The sequence below is a fragment of the Sciurus carolinensis genome, chromosome 2, assembly GCF_902686445.1.
Source record: "Sciurus carolinensis chromosome 2, mSciCar1.2, whole genome shotgun sequence".
NCBI classification, from domain to species: Eukaryota; Metazoa; Chordata; class Mammalia; order Rodentia; family Sciuridae; genus Sciurus; species Sciurus carolinensis.
In genome coordinates, this window is record NC_062214.1 from 172,852,958 (window position 1) to 172,872,089 (window position 19,132).

Genomic DNA, 19,132 nt, shown 5'->3' on the forward strand with positions numbered 1-19,132 from the left:
AAGGAAGCCCGTCCACCCTCCCAGCCACTAACTCGCCACTAAGACACTAGATCTTCCCTGGGCAGGTCTGCAAGCCACCACCCTCAGCCCATAGACAGAGGGTCCCAAAGAACAGCTTTCCTCTGTGCACCTCCAGGGAACTCTGGGGTGACCCACGCTGAGTGGGGCCAGGTTCAGTAACACCACAGACTGGAGGGCTAGGAAGGACCTGGGGCTCAGGTCCTTGTCCCCAAGCTCTCCACCTCCCTCGTTCCCCTATCCTCAGAAATGCAGAGCTGCAACCTCGAGAAAAATCACCCTGAGTCTAACCTCCTAGCCTCTATTTTGGGGTGCCTGGCCACTGAAAAGTCACCTGGTCTCCCATCACGAGCTGATGATGTGTCAGGGGGAACGGGAGCGTCTCTCAACTTTGCACCACCAGGGTTTTGGTGAGTAACCTACCTTCACTAATCCCACACTTCTGTGACCCGTCCAGACTAGAGGCCAAGCTCCTTGCCAGGCATGATGGCCCAACTGTCCATGAGATGGAGGGTCCTGGGCTCAGCTCTCGGAGATCCCAGGAGGTACTGGGACCAAACCCTAGACTAACTTTGCCTGAGGGTGACAACGCCTCTGCAGGGGACTCCCGAGGTCCTCTTCTGCCTGTCTGGGACTGACAGGTGCCAAGGGGAGGCTAAGAAGGAAGCCGGTCTCTTCACACTCGGACAATTACGGACCCTGGATTTTGCCATCTGGGAAATGGGAGACCCTAAGGACACATTCCACAAAACAAGGAAGAGAAAGAAGAGAAAGGCAGGTCCTGGAAGGACTGTCCTGGAAGGCAGGGGTGAGGCAGGAGCGCGTCCTTACCTGTCCGTTCACAGAGCTCAGGTAGCACCGGCCCAGCAGTCCCTGAAGCCTGGGCAGCACTGCGGGGGGCACCTGGGGGGGCTCCCCAGACCGAGCAGGGATGCTGTTGCTGTCCCAGCGGCCGTGGCCTGGGCTGGAGGGGAGCTGGGGTGGGCCTCTGGCCTCCACGCTGTTCTCCTCCAGGGTCCCGTCCGCCTCACCCCGCACCCGTGCCACCTGGTGGATCTGCACTGAGGCCTCGGGTGGGTGTTGGATGTGCACTTTCACCAACGAGGGGTTCACAGAGGCTGGGCACAGAGTGGGGTTCAGAGTTGAGAAGCAGGGTCCCACCTGCACTGCCCCTTCCCCTGAAGAGTGCCCACAGCACTGGGCCAGGTGGGCCACGGGCTGTGTGCTTTCCCCAAACTCCCTTTCCATTTCTTTGCTTGCTATTAGGAACCCCAGAACAATCCCCGCTTTGAAGGCAGGATGGAGCACCAACTCCTCGGCTGAGGGACCTTGGAGAACTTCCGTCATCCTTCCTGACCCCATCTCCCCAACACTGTGCAGCCCCGAGCTCCAAGCTAGCCACTGCTGGCCCCACCTCAATGCCAGTCCTTTCCCCAGCTGAACCAGATGCTGCCCATTGGTTGAGGGCTGACTGTCTTTCCTTCCATGCAGCCTTCCCAGACTGCTCCAGGCCCCCCTCCACCCCCAACACTACACAACTCTGTTCTGGTTTTTTAAGATCCCTTTTTTGCAAGCACAGTTGCGCATGCCTGTAATCCCAGGGGCTCAAGGAGGCTGAGGTAGGAGGATTGCCAGTTCAAAGCCAGTCTCAGCAACAGCGAGGTGCTAAGCAACTCAGTGAGACCCTGTCTCCAATAAAATACAAATTAGGGCTGGGGATGTGGCTTAGTGGTGGAGTGCCCCTGAGTTCAATCCCTGGTAATCCCCCCTCAAAAAAATCCTTTTTTTATTTTTTTGGTACCTACTAATGAAAGACAGGGAAAATGAAAAATTGCATATTGAAATTCTGCTTCCCATCCATCCTCCCTCTATTGTCCAGGAACATGGACTCCTGACCTCACACTGCTTTGCCTTCTCCAGCACAGGGTAAATGCCAAAGCTCAGGAAGGAATTCAGATGGAAGGGAGAGAGAAGTGCAGGGAAGGGAGCAGAGCCCTGCAGGGACGGAGGAGGGAGGACTGACAGGCAAGGATCGTCTGCAGGTGCTGCCCCGTCTCCAGCCAGCACAGCGAGGGTGGCACCGCCTGATCTGGTGCCCCTCCCAGGTCTGCTGCCCCCACCGTCCCACGCTCACCCAGCTGGTTGGAGAGAGGCAGTGTGAAGGTGGACTGCTTCAGGGGGCCTTCCAACAGGGCCCTGTGGCGGGAGCCCCTCTCTGAAGTCTCCCTGTCCAGCTGCGGGGCGGGCAGGTGGCAGAACTTCCCGGTGGAGTTGGCGGGGCACCAGCATTCATCCCGGCCGATGCAGCGCCCTCCGTTCAGGCAGGGGATCTGGCAGAAATCTACAACATCAAGCCTCACGGTGACCCGTGGTCAAAGAACAGTGGCACCCCCAGGTGGCTCGCCAGTGACAAAAGAGAAGCAGGAAGAGCAGGACATGAGATCTGGATGGCTAGGGGAACCCAGAACCCCTGAGTCCCCAGAGTGAAGAAGAGCAGATCCCTGGTTTTTCTAAAAAGTCCTTCCATGTCTTCCCATAATGACCTAGGACACAGGCCAGTGGCATTACTAGGAACTCCCTCACTTCTCTGTTGAGGTAACTTGGACTGAGAGGTTATGTGACTTGCCTGCCTAGAGTCACATGGGCAGGCTCCGTGAAGACTCAGCTCTCCCTATGACTTGGGACAACTGATGGAGCCATAGTACAGAACAGAGGGCTGCCTTCCTTGGGGGAGCTGGGCTCCCGTCCAGGGCAGGCCTGTCCCTTTAGCACCCCAGCCCCCCAGGACCAGCTAGAAACCATCTGGGTGGGGGAAAGGAACTCACAGATGCGGAAGCCGGACTTGGGGTCATGCCCATGGCCGCCCTGGCTGTACAGGGTGGTGGTGTCGCCCCGCTCACAGCTATTGGCACAGCGCCCGCGAGCACAGGTCTGTTTGCAGATGGTGGGGGTGAAGACGATCTTGATCTTCTTGATTTTCTCTGTGAGGTTCTGCCCTGCAGAGAGAGGGCTTGGGTCCAGGGGGCAGGGCTGAGAGGCACAGCCGTGACCTCCAGAGCCTGGTTAGAAAGGCCAGTGGGACAAGGGGTACATTCACCCCCAGAGCATTTGCAGAGTATCTATTAGATGCCCGGTCCAGGGTGGGGACAGGATAACACCTTTGAGAAGCTCATAGATGCAGTTTTGTACACCTTACCCTCGTGATGGGTATGACTTCAGGCTGAGCCACTAGAAATTGCCATTTGTGTAGGTTAAAAGAGCAGAGCACTGGCATTTTGGGTACATTCAACTTAATATTTCTATTTAACAGGACTGAAGCTCAGAGACATCCAAGTGACCTCCCTTTACACAGCCAGCAAGTGCTGCAGCTGGGCTTTGAACCCAAAGGCAGGGAATGGCATGTCACTCAGGCTGGCCAGGAAGGGGAGCCTTTCTATAGGAAGTGGGGAAGATAATGGCTGAGGGATGATTACAGTCATGTTTGGGGGCCCGTTTACCAGAACAAGGATCAGGCACTTTATTTGGTGGGTGTAGGGGAAGCCATTGAAATATTTCCAGCAAGATATCAAGGAGGAAGTGTGGAGAACTCGTGATCCAGGAAGAGTGATGGATGGGCAGAGACAGAGCAGCCAAGGTCTTAGGACCTCAACAGGGGCCAAGTCCAGACCAGCTGGTTTGGCAACCCTGGATAGAGTTTGATTCAGGGCAAGTACTCAAATACTATTTTTTGATTGGCTGAAAGAATGACAGTCAATGTGATAATTCACCTCCTCTGGGAGAGTGGAGAGGGAGGTAGAGGTGGGATAAAGAGGGGTGGGAGATTTAGAAGCCCGAGGCAGGGCAGCCTTACCCCAAGGGGAAGAAAGATGATCTGGAGACGCTGCCTGCTGGGGACCATCCCTCTGCTCCAGTCCCAGGCCCACAGGCAGAGCATTGGAAGTCAGCTGGCCGCTGGCAGCATTGGCTGGATAACGTCGGACCGTCCGGGACAGCCCCGTGTGCTGCTGGGAGGGGAGGACCTGGCTGAGCCCACTCAGGGTCCTGTGGAGACAGACAACCATGGCACGGTGGGTCACATCCCAGGAGCAGTGTCTCTGTGCACTCCCTCATCTGGCCACCCACCTCCAGGCCTGCACATTGGAAAAAGGCTCTTAGTTTAGTTACTCTCTCCCCAACCCTGTATGCAACTGTCAACATGGAGGTGTCCCAAGACAGGAAGACTGAGCTAGGGCTGGCCAGCCATCTCTGGGGGAGCACCCTCCCTATATGGAATAGCCAGGCTTTTGCTGAATTATTCTGGGCAGGGCACTCAGCTTCTCTGGGCCTCAGAACCTTGACTGCAAAATGATGGCCTCAGGCTGTTCCTAGGTAGTTCTGACATACTGAGAGTCTTTGGAAGCCCACTTACGGGCTGACCCCTGTCCTGAAACCCACCATGCCACCCACTGCCACTTCTTCATACCACCCTTTGTATGAATTAACTGTGGAACAGGTGCTCCACAGACGCCCGTTCACAGGTGGATTCAAGGCAGAGCCTAGAATCTCACTCTCATTTATTTTTATTATAAGATAATATAACAACAATATTCCAGGAGGAAAACATGAACTCATCATCCCCCACCCAACACAGCAAACCCTTCCGCCTATTTCCTCCCAACCCTTGCTCATATAAGTGATTTACACTGTCATCATCACCCACAGATAAAAGTTAAATTGATCTTTTCACTCTTTCTTTTTTTTTTTTTTTTTTTTTTTTTTTGTACCAGAGATTGAATCCAGGAGCACTAAACCTCTGAGCCTTTTTATATTTTACTTAGAGGCTAAGTCTCCCCAAGTTGCTTAGGGCCTCACTAAGTTCCTAAGGCTGGCTTTGAACTCGCCATCCTCCTGCCTCAGCCTCCCAAGCTGCTGGAATTGGGATTCCAACATTTTTCATTTTTGTCATTTTCACTGTCCCATGGTAGTTCATCTGAAGATGAATCACAACTTACTCAGATATTTGCCTCAAACATATTTAGTTGTTTTAAACTTTTAATTGTGGCCATTCTTACACATAGGATTTTTGTTTTTCCTGTTAAAATATTCCTTTGGGGGTTTTGTTGTACTATTTTATTTCATTCTGTATATTTGAAAAGTTTAAATGTTTTCTTTTTCAGAGGATCCACTGTACTATTCTCATCTCTTTTATGTGTTTCCAATTTTTTAATAATAAACATTTTGAAAGGGGTGACTACTTTGGGATTAATTCAATCCCTTGGGCTGCAGGACTGTGTCAAAGGTCACAAACATTCATGGCTCTGACATACACTGGTGCTTTGCTTTCTGGAAGGGTCACATTGAACTACACAAACACACCCTGTAGAGCAGACCCTCACTGCAATAACATGTTCGTTTTTTGTTTTTGTTTTTGTTTTGTAGTTTGTTCATTGAATGAGCATAAAATAGCACTTCAAAGTTGCTTTTATCTCCCGTTTTAAAATTACTTCTGAGGTTGAAATTTTGTTCGTCAATCTACTTAGATTTGTGGAAACTTTTGGCTCATGACCTTTGACATCTTAACTATTTGAGTTGTTTGTCTCATAAATTTGAACCCACCAGCCGCAGATGCCTTTCCCTGGACTGTTGAGAGGACTAAGAGAACACAGAGACCATGTGGTTATTTTGTGAATACAAGTAAACAGTCACAATTTGAAAAGTATGCTGGAATTTTAAAGTCCCATGAACAAAGGGGTAAAAAAGGGTGAGTTACACTTTGTACTAAATACCTCTTGCCAGGCCAGATAAGAAAATGTGACTGAATCCCTTAAAATTCTTCTTCATCTAAAGGGAATTAAAAAACTAAAAAATTTTAAAAACTCAAAAATAATAAAAAGAACTTGTTATACATAACAAGGATGCTCAGTCATCCTTATATATAAAGAACCAACTGCCTAATCTGGTGTCAACATATTTTTACCATCAGAGTCCTCTGTGCCCAATTTATTGTCATTGACTGCTAAAATGGACAATTAAATGACAGAAATAAGAAAGACCTGCCTATAGTGAGGTTCACGGCAGATTCTCCCTGCATAGAGGCTGCTATCCCCCTAGGACACCCCAGCATAGTCCTCTGAGGTGGGCAGAAAGAGAGGGCAGTGGGCAGGCTGCAGGCTCTTGGCTCAACTCTGCCCCCTGGGAGGTCTCCAGCTGGTTGCTGCTGCCCTCACCACTTAGAAGGCAGAGGCAGATGGGCCAGGATGGAGACTTGAGCTGTGCAGACTGCAAGACGGATTGTCTGGCCTTGTGCCATCTTTACACTCGTTTCCCTTAAGCCAATCGCATGCCTTCAGCCAAGTCCTGGTTGCATGTCTCATCCTGGTCTCAGTGAGGCTATGGGGTATCAGGAGAAGGGTCTGGTGCCATGTTTGGTCCAAAGAAGCAGTGTCCACCTATGGACGATAGAGCAAGGGCAACGGAGGAGAGCAGAGCCCCAGGGAAAAGGTAACTTTCTTGGAAGAGCTGCTGCAATTTCAGTCATTGATAGTAACAGTCCTCAAACTTACACTGCAAGGATGGAACTTGCTCTCTCTCTGACTTGTTCCAGGGAAGTCCTGGCAAAGCTGCCAGAGTGGACCAAAATTTCATCTCTAGACTTCAGGATTTCATGGATCAGTGAAATTGTGAAATAAATTTAGGAGACCAACATAAGTTGCCAACTTTTTATTTAGGTAAGACATTAAAACACAAACAGGTACCAATGATTATCACTGTAATTTCATGTAAGAAAAGACATTTCAATGCCTAAAACACACTCGAATGAATTTAACGTTATGGAAATCTCAGCACATTGACTTCCTTTTGTCTCTTTGTGAACCATAAAAAGTCCATCACAGACCAGTACCAAGTCAAGGAGGATCCACTAAGCTCTGCTCTCACCCAAAGTCTCTAGGACTCTTTCAATCAATTTGGGGAGAAAAAATTCTCATTCCAGCTACCTGGGACCTCCAGGCCCTGTGAAAACAACCTCAATGGTGTGTACCCACAACTGTGTCACACAGTTAAATGTGCAGGGTGCACCCACACACTGCCCCCCAACGCTAAGATCGATGTGGAGACACTGGGTAAGGGACTAGGGTCACCTACCCCATCCGCTTCCACTCTTGCCTGGTAGTTTCATGCCAATTTATAAAGATATAAATAATTTGGGCTTCCAAAAACTATTTGTTATTGAAGAGTCTTTGTTGCTAAAAGACAAGTTGAAAAGATCAATATAAGGTACATAGAATAATCATCATTACCATTCACTGAACACTGAGTCAAATGCTCTATTTTTATTTATTCATATTTTTATTTTTTGAGATAGGGTCTTGCTATGGTGCCCAGGCTGGCCTCCAACTCATGATCCTCCTACCTCAGCCTCCCTGGGTAGCTGGGATTGTCATCAGATATGTATCATCATGTTCAACTGAGCCAGGTGCTTTAAATATGTCACTTTATTGCTCAACTTAGCAATTAAGAAAAGTAAGTTGCAAAATAATATGGATGATATGTTTCCAGTTTTATGTTTTAAGAAAAATTTCTCCCTCTGCCTTACACATTTATATAGGCAAAAGAAAAGTATGGAAAAAAAAAAGAAAAGTATGGAAAGATTTGTAAACAGTGTCAGCTCCTTGGGGATGAGGGTACTGTGTATGTGTAACTACAGTTTTAAACTTTACATAGTTCTACATTTTTGGAATTTTTAAACAAGAAATATGCATCATGCAGAATACATATGTATTTCTTTTGTAATAAAAATAAATCTCCATTATTCCCAGAAACTCCATCTTAGAGCTAGGGCAACCAAGGTTCAGAAAAAAGCCTGCACATGACTAGGACCCAAGTTGGACTGTGGTGGGGGCCAGGGTTGCAGATGCAAGAAAGACCATATCTAGAAGGACTGTAGAAAGTCTCAGGAGGAAACAACCTTTGAGCTGGTGCTTAAATGGATGGGTCTCAAGAACCCAGAATTAGATTAGAAAAATAAGATAGAAAATACACAGAGGTGGGAAGCACCAGCCATGTTTAAGAAAGAATCAGGAGCACAGTTTGAATAAAGCACAGAATGGAAGTTAGGAAAGGAAAAGGAAATGATAGCCATTTGGTGTCAGGAAGCATGCTAAGTATTTCCCAAAATATATCATTTATTTAATCAAACAACTCTATGATCAAAAACCTCTGCTTGGGCAAAACTGCCCTAAACAAAGTAGAGGATAAGTAGCAAATGGGGAAAATATGTGTAATCATATCAGAGACAAAAGAGGAATCTCTGTAACATCTAAAGAGTTGCTAGAAACAGGAGAGTCCAGCAGCTGTAAAAGAAAGTCAACAAAGGATATGAAAAAATCAGTTCAGAGGGGGAAAAAGTGTTTCTTATGCATAGAGAAATATGTTCAACCTCTCATAAGAGATGTGCAAGGGAAAACTAGTCTAAGATAGGAGGTCTTAATCCATCAGACTAGCAACACTGCAAACGTTTAATGACACCCATTTGGTGAGACTGCAGAACAGGCATCCTCAGATGTTGCTGGCAGGAGTGTAAACTGATACGACCATTTCTTTTGGGGGGGAGGGGTACCAAGGATTGAACCCAGGGGGTTTAAGCACTGAGCCACACCCCCAGTCCTTTTTTATATTTTATTTGAGACAGCATCTCACTAAGTTGCTTAGGGTCCCACTAAGGCTGCTAAGGCTTACTTTGAACTCGAAATCCTCCTACCTCAGCCTCCCAATCTGCTGGGATTACAGGCATGTGCCACCGATACAACTCTTACAGAGAACAATTTGACAGTTTTGCATTATACTCCCAGCACAAGGCATGTATGCTTTCACCTTGCAGTCCCCTCTCAGAGACTATCCTGCAGGGAAACCTGCTGTGTGGTAGGTGCTACTGCTGTCCTGCTCAGTTCCCCTTTGGGGCTGGTGCAACAGTTGCAAAGGAAGTAGCCAAAGACTTCCACCTGGGACTTCTGAGATGCTCCTCCCACCACCTTGACTACTCACAATAACTGCCCCAAAGGGAAATTCAAAAGCCCCATGGTCTCAAGAGGGACAACTTCATTAAACTGCAGCCTCAATCAGAAGGCTTGATTTACCTGGGAAACTATTCTTACTCGGTCTCTCCATGTCCCATTCTGCTCTCCTTCTCCTTAGCACTCTCCCAGTGAATCTCACACACAAATTCCACCTCTGGGGAACCTGACCTAAGGTACTGGTAAACATACAAAATAATACATGAGTATTCACAGCAGAACTATTTTGTAATAGTGAAATATTTTGTACAGAATAGAAACTACTGAAATGTTCTTCAGTAGGGGATTGTATAAGAAAACTAGGATCCAAAGTGCAGTGTGGAATGGGGTGAACCCCTGTAACCATAGCTACTCTGGAGACTAAGACAGGAGGATCACATGTTCGAGGCCAGCCTCAGCAATTTAGTGAGACCCCTGTCTCAAAATAAAATAAATAGGGCTGGGATGTAGTTCAGTGATAGAACACATGCATGAGGATCTGGGTTAGATACCCAGTATGGCAAAACAAAACAAAACAAAAAAACTAGAATCTATCTAGGAATGGAGAAATGCACCCTGGAAACAGAAGCAGCTCCTTGACATCAGTAAGGAAGGTTCTCCAAGATACATATTGAAATGTGAAAAATCAACAGCCTAAATCCCACCTACCAGCTATTTTTATATAGCCTGTAACCTAACATTGGTTTTTACGCTTTTAAATGGTTGAAAAAAAAAGTCATAAAAGTAATATTTCTTGACATGAGAAAATGATACAAAATTCAAATTTAAGTTTCCATAAATAAAGTCTCTTTGGAGCACAGCCACACTCATTGTCTAGCACTGTTTTTGCTCTGCAGCTGCTCAGTTGAGTAGTTGCAGAAGCCATATGTCATAGGAAGCCTAAAATATTTACTCTCGGGCCTTTTATGGAAGAAGTTTGCTGACTCCTGGTATAGGGCATGTAAACTTTTGTGTAAAAATACAGAAAATAAGGATACACATTGTATATCTTTGCATATTCATAAAGCAACCTTGGACGGATACCCTGGAAAATTAATAACAGTGGTTACATATGTGGGAGGGGTAGCGGGTGGGAAGTGGGGCAGGGGATCAACCGGTGCTGTAATTGAATGAATGCTTACTCTGTGCCCGGCTCCGTGCCAGTGATGCACGTCACATGCATTCCCTCACGTAGGCCTCTCAAAATTCACTACCCCCATTTTTTAGTTGAGAAAACAGAATGTGCAGAGGTTCTACGCCCTGTTGAAGACTGCAGAACACCTATGTGCAGAGGCCAGGTTACTAGGCCAAGCTAACTTCATCCTAAATCCACCTACCATCTGTCACTTCTCTCACCATTTTACAGATGAGGACATTAAGGTTTTGAGGGATTCAAGAATAGGTTTGAGCCCTCACGGACAAGGGCCTGAAATATTGGGGAAGTTGTATTGACTGGGTAAGGGGGTGTCCTTGGAGATCTTGGAGTAGGGAAATGAAATGGTCTTAGGAACAGCCCACCCTCTTTCACTCATTCAAGAAGCACGTATGAGTGTCTGTCACATGCCAGGCACTGGGGCCCAAGGATGGCAAGGATCAACTCCCCTCTCAGCTCCAATGGAGGCTGGACAAAGAGAACAGCACCCCACCAAAGGTGAGGGGAGCTGGGCGTGGTGGCGCACATCTGTAATCCCAGAGGCTCAGGAGGCAAGAGGATCATAAGTTCAAAGCCAGCCTTAGCAACTTAGCAAGCCCCTAAGCAACTCAGTGAGACTCTATCTCTAAATAAAATATTTTTTAAATGGTTTGGGGGGCTGGGGAGATAGCTCAGCTGATAGAGTGCTTGCCTTGCAAGCACAAGGCCCTGAGTTCAATCCCCAGTACCGCCAAAAAAAAAAAAAAAAAAAAAAAAAGAACTTCTCCCTAAATGGTTTGGGGGGCTGGGGTTGTGGCTCAGTGGTAGAGCACTTGCCTAGCATGTGTGAGGAACTGGGTTTGATTCTCAGCACTGTATATAAATAAAATAAAGGTCCATTGACAACTTAAAAAATATTTTTTAAAAAAAGGGCTGGGGACATGGCTCAGTAGTTAAGCACCCCTGGGCTCAATTCCCAGTGCAAAAAGAAAAAAAGGTGAGGGGGCTCAGAAGGAGCCAGCATTGGCCTTGAGAACTCTTGGTCTCCAAGCCAGTCTAGGACAGGATGCAATGGGCATTTCTGATGATTATTATTCTGCAGAAAGGCTCCCTGGTAGTTGACAGACCAGGAAGGGGAAGGCTTTGGCTAGGGTCCGGGTCAGGAGTGACCAAACATGGGACCAAGAAAAAGGCCTGGATTCAAGGGAGATTCAAGAGCAGAAACAGAAAATTCCCAGTTATGCCTGAACAAATGGGCAGAGGGGTTCCAGGAACCCAGACCTCAACCTGAGAGTTGCCAGATGTGGATGATGGGCTTGGTTTTGGACATGATGAGTTTTGTATCTCAAGATGGATCTTAAGGACTGGGTGCAGGCGTAGCTCAGTGTTAGTGTGCTTACCTAGCATGCACAAGGCCCTGGGTTCAATCCCCAGCACTTAAAAAATAAAATAAAAATTAGGATGGTTCTTAAGATGAAAACACCCAGAAGCCAAAACTCAGGAGAGTCCAGGGGCTGTAGACCCAGGGTGGGGTGGGGGTCCTAAGTGAGGAGGTACTGGCTGCTGAGTTAAGGGGTGGGCTGCCACCACTCAGGGAGAGCACACAGAACTAGCAGCAAACTCTGACTCCCAATTTGAAGGAGGAAAATCTGTTAATGAACAGAACAGTCTCAGTTTTAAGCTTTGCTCCCATAAATCCTTCTCCAACCTCTGGCGCCTGCTCCCACTTGTCTGCTAGGGCACGATTAAACAAATGAACAGGCAATCGGCTAATATTAGCAGAAAACCATGCCAACAGCCCACCCCACTTCACTCGGCATTTCAACATTTCGCTCTTTTCATGGGCACGTGTGTGCCTATAGCTGGCTTTTCCTTTTGGCTTCGGCTTCATTGCTTTGTCAGAGTTTCCAGTTAATTCAATCAAGGATTTCAACGTATTGATAGTTCATGGTATTCCTTATGACTTCCGGGAGCTGTGACACCTAAGCACTGAGGAATGTAAGTGTGAAGAGCAGACAGAAGGGTGGAGGGGCCTGGGGCAAGCAGGGTTTAGGGGTAAACAAGGAAGAGGCTGTGAAGGGAGGCAGCAGCCAGAGAAGGAAAAGGAACAGGGAGACTGTACCAGAGAGGAGGGCGTTCCCAGAACTCTCTGCTTCAGGCCAAAGGGGCAGTGCTGGCCCCTTCCTGTGATTGCAGGCCCAGCTCACCGCAGGTTAGCACACCCTGGCGCCTCCCATGTGGCTCAGTCTTACCTGAGAATCTGGGTGCTGTCAAGGCTGGGGGAGGGCAGAGCTCTGCCTCCTCTCTCCCTCTGACTGACCAGGGAGGCCTTGAGCCCAGGCCAGGGTCAGATGGCACTGGGCTGCCATACCCCCAGGGACCAAAGGTAGAGACAACAGGGCAGCGTGCTCAGTGGGTAGTACCTGGGTAGGCCAGCACCTGCCTGTTGCCTGGCAACATCTACACTGGTATACTCACTCCCTGCTGCCCATCCTGAAAGGGTAACAGTCAGCCCTTCCAGGTGTCCCCCAGGTGTCTCAAGATCACTCCTGCTGCCTGCTGGGCCACCCTCCCAAGTCCTTCAGCCCCCCTGGTCTGCCCGAGGACCCCACTCAGCTCTGTGAGTCACACCCCGCTGCTCTAAGACCAAGTCGGGAGCCTCTTGCACTTTTTGTGGTCACACCCAGGTCTGAGAAACCTGGATCTCTGGCACACAGACCCCAGGGGATGCCCCTGCCAGGATGGAGGGGGTGGGGTGAAGGCAGAACCCTGCAGAGGTCTCTGCTGCCCAGAGCTGCTGGTCTGCTTCCCAGCCATCTGGGGAGAGAACACAGCATCCCTGTTTCCAGGCAGGTAAATAAGCAGGAGGCTCCAGCTCTGCGTGTTCTGGGGAATATCAGGGAGGACAGCCAGCCCCCGCAGAGACCTGAGCCCTGCCTCAGCAGCAGCCCTGAAGTAAGTGCTGCCTCAGTCCCCAAGGGGTCCAGAGACCCCTAAGAGCCTCATTGCTCTCCTCCACCCTCCCACCCCTCACGCCTCAGTGAACTGTGAGCTCTTTTCCACTGAGCAGCCTGCTCTGTGGCCTCCGGCTGCCAAGCCCACACACCTTGGCTCGTCGCCTGCCTGTGTTCTCTTCTGGCTGGGCAGGAGAGCCAGCACAGGCTTCCCAGGCACGAGGCCCACCCCCGGTGTGGGACACAGGTGGGAAGAGAAGGTGGCCCTGAGGGGTCGGGGAGGCCCAGGTGATGCCCTTTCTATTCTACCTACCTTTCCCAAGAATCATATTCCAGGGCAACAGTTCTCTCCCTCCCACCAGGGAGAAGAGCCCCTCCAAGAGTCCTCTGCCTCCTGGGCCCACAGGACCACCCTAGAGCTGGGCCAGCGACACAGACTCACAGAGGGGAAGGGACTAGGTCTTACCCTCTTTATATTTTCAGCTCATGGGAAACCTCAGTCTCATGAATTACCAAGGGGCACTTAAGAGGCCTTTGAAAGGTGCACAGTCCCATTGTGCACTATGGGAAGGCATCAATGCAGACAGGGAAGCGGAGGTTGGGGTGGCCTAGCACATCTGTTGCCTTTACATAAATTAGAAAAGGGTCCCCTCAACTATCAAGAATACAAGTGACAATAAATGTTGGTGAGGATGTGGGGAAAAGGCTCACTCATACGTTGATGATGGGACTGAAAACTGGCATAACCACTCTGGAAAGCAGTATGGAGATTCCTCAGAAAACCTGGGATGAACCTACCATTTGACCCAGCTATCCCACTCCTCAGCTTATACCCAAAGAACTTAAAATCAGCATACTGCAGTGACAAAGTCACAAAAATCTTTACAACAGCTCAATTCACAATAGCTAAACTATGGAACCAACCGAGGTACCCTTCAACAGATGAATGGATAAAGAAAATGTGGTCTATATACACAATGGAATATTACTCAGTCATAAAGAGAAATGAAATTATGGCATTTGCTGGTAAATGGATAGAACTGGAGACTGTCATGCTAAGTGAAATAAGCCAATCCCAAAAAACCAAAGACTGAATGTTCTCTCTGATATGCAGACACTAACTCACAATAAGGGGGCAGCGGTAGGTGGTTAGGTAAGAATAGAAGTACTTTGGATTAGATAAAGGGGAATGAAGGGAAGGGGGTTGGGAATAGGAAAGACAGTAGAATGAATAGGACATACTTTCCTATGTGTATATATGAATACAAGACCCAAGACCAGTGTAACTCCACATCATGTTCATTCACAAGAATGGGAAGTTATACTCCATATATATATGACATGTCAAAATATATTCTATTGTCATGTATAACTAATAAGAACAAAAAAATTATTTAAGTAATTGGGATTGATGGTAATAACCATAAAAAAAGAAAAGAAAAGAAAGAAGGAAGGAAGGAAGGAAGGAAGGAAGGAAGGAAAGAAGGAAGGAAGGAAAGAAAGAAGGAAGGAAAGAAAGAAGGAAGGAAAGGAGGGGACCCCTCTGGGTAGCCAGTGACAGAAGTTACCCCACTTCCCTCAGGAAGACTACAGCAGGCCAGATTTTAGCTCTGTTCATCCCCTTACCAGCACCCTTGGGAGAAAGATGCACAGTCATTCACACATTGGCCCAAGGACAAGGCCCTGCATGCAAGCATTTTATAACAACTCAAGAGAGGAAAAGCAGGAGAGCCACCAGGCAGTAGGCTCATGGTCAGGTAAGCTGTGCAGCTCAAATGTGCCAGGACTCCTAAGAAGTTGGAGTGCTAGGGTTGGATGGCTGGAGAAGGCTTTCCAGAGTTGTAAGATGTGAGCTGGAGGAAGGGTTGGGGAGGGCAGAGAGGACCATAAATGCAAAGGGACAAATCAGGGACGTGTCAGCAATGATGAGGCTCGTCTGGTTAAAGGGAAACAGGAACCAAGGATGACCATAATAATAGCATAATAAAGGCAAATAACTACTTTGTGCTTATTACATGCCAATCCTTTGCATATATTAACGTACTTAATAATCATTAAAATTTGGAAGTCGGAGCTGGTCATGTGGCCCCTACCTGTAAATCCCAGCAGCTTGAGAAGCTGAGACAGGAGGGTCTCCAATTCAAAGCCAAACTCAGCAATTTAGTGAGGCCCTAAGCAACTTAGTGAGACCCTGTCTCTAAATAAAATATAAAAAAGGGCTGGGGATGTTGCTTAGTGATTAAGTGCCTGGTACCAAAATAAACAAATACATTAAAAAATTGGAAGTCAGTATTATTATACCTATTTTACGTATGAGGCACAGAGAAACTAAGTAATTTGTCTAAGTCACACAGCCAATGACAAACAGAGCTAGGAATGAAACACAGGTGTCCTGATGATATTCCAGTTCAGAGCCTGGACTCTAAACCTGTATACTATGTCCCTGCTTGAGAACTATATTTTGGGACTAAACTTGTAGAAGACCAAGAGCCTGGGCCTCATCCTGCGGACCTCACACATAAAAGGGAAGCCTTGAAGAAGGTGTTTTTACTAGGAAGTAACATGGTTAAAAGGGGTGCCTTAGGAAGACAGGTATGGAAAACCCCTCCCTGAAGATGAACCCCCTTCCTGCCCTGTGCCCACATTGTCCAGGGAAGAGATGCTCCTCGAAGAGCTGGGTGTGCTTTAGCCACTTTTGCATGCCAGATGGCTGGATCTGAGCTCTTAAGGGCAAGGCATGAGTCCAAGTCATCTAACACTCCTTGTGCCTGGAAGGAAGGAGCAGGGAGAGGGAGGGACAAGGGGTGGGACAGAAGCCAGCAGGCAAGGCTGTGCCTGAACAAGAGCCCTGTTAGTTACCTGACTCAGAGATTATCCCTCTTTGAACATCCTTTCTTCCAACTGGCCTGAAAAATCCACCAGGACATACATGCAATGAACAGTAAAAGGATTAATAGGTAGGTGGAATTCACACGGGAAGCAGTTATTTATCCCTGGCTCACTGGAATGTCTCTTGGGGGTGCAGCTATGGGAGCTAATTGCAGGTGACCCGCTCTTAACACAGGCTGCTGTGGGCAGACACCTAGGGATGTTAAACCCAAGGTCCAAAGGTGTGTGTAGATGTGTGACTGGAGAACAGATCAAGGCCTGAGTTTCCCCTGGCTATTGGAACAGGCCATCTGCTCATGCTGAAGGGAGACTACTGCTCTCAAATCCAAGGACAGGAAGCCAGCTGAGCTGAGACCATGAGACTTGTCTAATAGCGTCTTCTCCTCTGAGAATCTGCTGCCCAGTGTGGGTGGTTGGGGCGAAGTGGTGGAGTCCCTAAGTGTCACAGTGCTCCCTATAGAACCCATCTTGATCAAATCAAGTAGTCCCCCTTTACTTGCAGTTTTGCTTTCTGCCATTTCAGTTACTCTCAAGGTCAACCACAGCTCAACCATGTTAAATGGAAAATTCTGGAAATAATCCATAAGCTTTAAATTGTGTGCCACTCTGAGGAGCATGAAGAAATCTTTCACCATCTGACTCTGTCCCCTTCTTTCAACCAGCATATCCACACTGTATACACTACCCTCCCATTAGTCACTTAGTAGCTTCCTTGCTTATTGGACTGACAGTATCAAAATGCTTGTGTTCAAGTAACCCTGATCTTACTTCATACTGGCCCTAATGTGCAAGAGTAATGATGCTGGCAATTCAGATGACAAAAGAGAAGCCAAAGAAAAGCGGTATAGTGCCTCGTTTAGGTCAAAGTTCTTGATTATAAGCAAGGAAAGAAAAAAAAAAAAAACTTTGCTGTGTTTGCTAATATCTATGAATTTTCTATCCATGAAATTGTGAAGGGAAAAGGAATTGGTGCTAGTTTTGTTGCAACACTTTAAACTGCAAGAGCTACAGCCATAGTGAGTGATAAGTGTTTAGTGAAGACAAAAACATTCAGTTTCAGGGTTCAGTACAATCTGCAGCTTCAGGCATCCACTGGAGAATCCTGGGATGTGTGTCCCTGGGATATGGGGGTTCCTGTGACAGTGACACTTACTGAACACCAGGCACCAAAATATACGACTTCATAGAGGTTCCCCAACAAAATCCTGAGAGGTAGGACTCAGCGTCCCAGCATGATCTATGACACTTCTGCACAGAGAAGGGAAGTAGCTGGCCAGGCTGACCTGGCTTGAGTGCCGCCATCCAGGATTCTAAAGCTCAGGTCTGCTGGGCTCTGAGGCTCAGCCCGCTCCTCCCATCACCACAGCAGAACCTCCAGTCTCAGGCTCCAGCCACAGGCTGCCATGGTGGCGCTGCCTGAATCACAAAGAAGTGGATGAACCAGGGTGGTGGGACAGCTGAAGCCATCTGAAGAATGAAAACATAAGGCAAGGCCCACGAGACCTGGCAAGGGCTGCAGGAATCAGAGGAGGTGCAGGAGGGAGGAGGACAGGAGGCTGCTGGAATGGAGCAAGGGCCATTTCTCAAAGCCACAGAGAACCTGGTATATGGGCACATCACTGCCACCAACTTGGCCATAAAGTGCCTACTTCTTGAACCCTTGGGTTCCCAGCTCCCAGCTCTGGAAGACTCCCCACTCACCATCTTGAACCCCTCTCCCCCTGCACACACACACAGAGCTTAGCAGGCCTGGCCTAGGGCACAACTCACAACCCATACCCTCATCTCCTGTGCCCTAGAGTCCCCAGTATTCTAGTAGGTGGAGCCTATAGAGTGCTAGCTTGCTCAGGCCAGTCGATGACTTCAGATGCGTTTCCCCACTCCTGAGGCTGCCTGGACAAACCCATCATCGACAAAGTTGTTGGAGGCCTAGGTCAAGGGTGCACTCCTCAGAGGCTGGCCAAAGTCATGGCCAGCTTGCCCTTCCTGCTCTTCCCACTCCAGAGCTATGCACGAAAGATTTCCACAGAAACTCAGACTCCAACCTGAGACATTCAGCAGCATAGCCTAAACCCCCCAACCTATTTTGCCATTAACACGCCAGGCACTTGCTAAGGTATCTCATTTCAGCTGGGTCTTGACATTGGTACCTTCCTTGATGAGTATAACAGCCCCCGTCATGGGAACTGTCATCCACCGCCCCCCACCATCTTGTAGATGAGAAACTGAAGTAAAGATAGGTTGTTAAGCACCTAGGCCCACCCCCAGTAGGGAAGTGCAGGGGTGGGGTCTTCAGGCCCAAGCTCTGTCAGCCTTTGGCCTTTAGTGGATGACTTCCTGACCTCGGCTATGACAGGAAGTCTCGACAGGGCCAGAAACACCTTCGGATCTCTGGGCAGACTCTCAAGAGTTTCTAGTGACTGCTGTTATCGCTCTGACATAAACAATAGGCTCAGGAAACCCCAGAATCATGGACAAATAAGAATGGATGCCATTCACACAAGACCTAAAAGCTGCCCGGTGCATTTATACATTAGTAACACCTGACAATTCTGTAAGGTAGTGATGGTCATTCCCCCATCAGAGAGGTGGGAAAACTGAGGCTTCCAAGGCTAAATCAGTTGCTCTAGGAGGCATGGCTGCTAAGTGGTAGAGCTGAGACTCATTCAGGCTTATCTTTGGGATATAAATTATTTCACAGCTCCTTCCTTTCACGCTACTATATTCTGTAGGGCCTCTGATCTCCATCCAAGACAGAAACATGAAGTCTGTTTTCTTCCCCAAGAAAGTGGCTCTGGAAGGGTGTGGCCTGGAGAGGACACTGCCTCGAGGGCAGAGTCAGACTCCTGCAAGGCGCCTCTGTCGCAAGCCAGGTCCTGTTCCGCCCTTGTGGGTGGATGAGTTAGGCCGGGTGGGGGGCTGAGGCCCCTGGAGGAAAACAGTGGGGCGGGCAGCCCCCTGGAGCAGAAGTGTGGTAGCTCCCGAGGTTTTGATTTTTAATTTTTGTTTTGCAAGGAACAGAGATTTTTCTCCTCAAAAAGCACTCCACTTCCTTGAATTTTAGAACTTTCACAAATATTTTTTTAGGAGAAATAAGAAGAAAAAAATCC

The 19,132-nt window shown here is 48.2% G+C and overlaps 1 protein-coding gene across 4 annotated transcripts in view; it reads right to left on the bottom strand.

Annotated features, from left to right (window-relative positions):
- Positions 1–19,132, bottom strand: part of Ltbp2 (latent transforming growth factor beta binding protein 2) — a 100,781-nt gene that overhangs the window by 47,314 nt on the left and 34,335 nt on the right. For all 4 annotated transcript variants that reach the window (XM_047539650.1, XM_047539651.1, XM_047539652.1 and 1 more), the window contains exons 4-7: positions 3,869–4,059; positions 2,844–3,014; positions 2,153–2,359; positions 850–1,136 (exon numbers count right to left, since the gene is read on the bottom strand). In XM_047539650.1, coding sequence (XP_047395606.1) covers positions 850–1,136; positions 2,153–2,359; positions 2,844–3,014; positions 3,869–4,059 — 856 coding nt within the window. The remainder of the gene's footprint in view (positions 1–849; positions 1,137–2,152; positions 2,360–2,843; positions 3,015–3,868; positions 4,060–19,132) is intronic.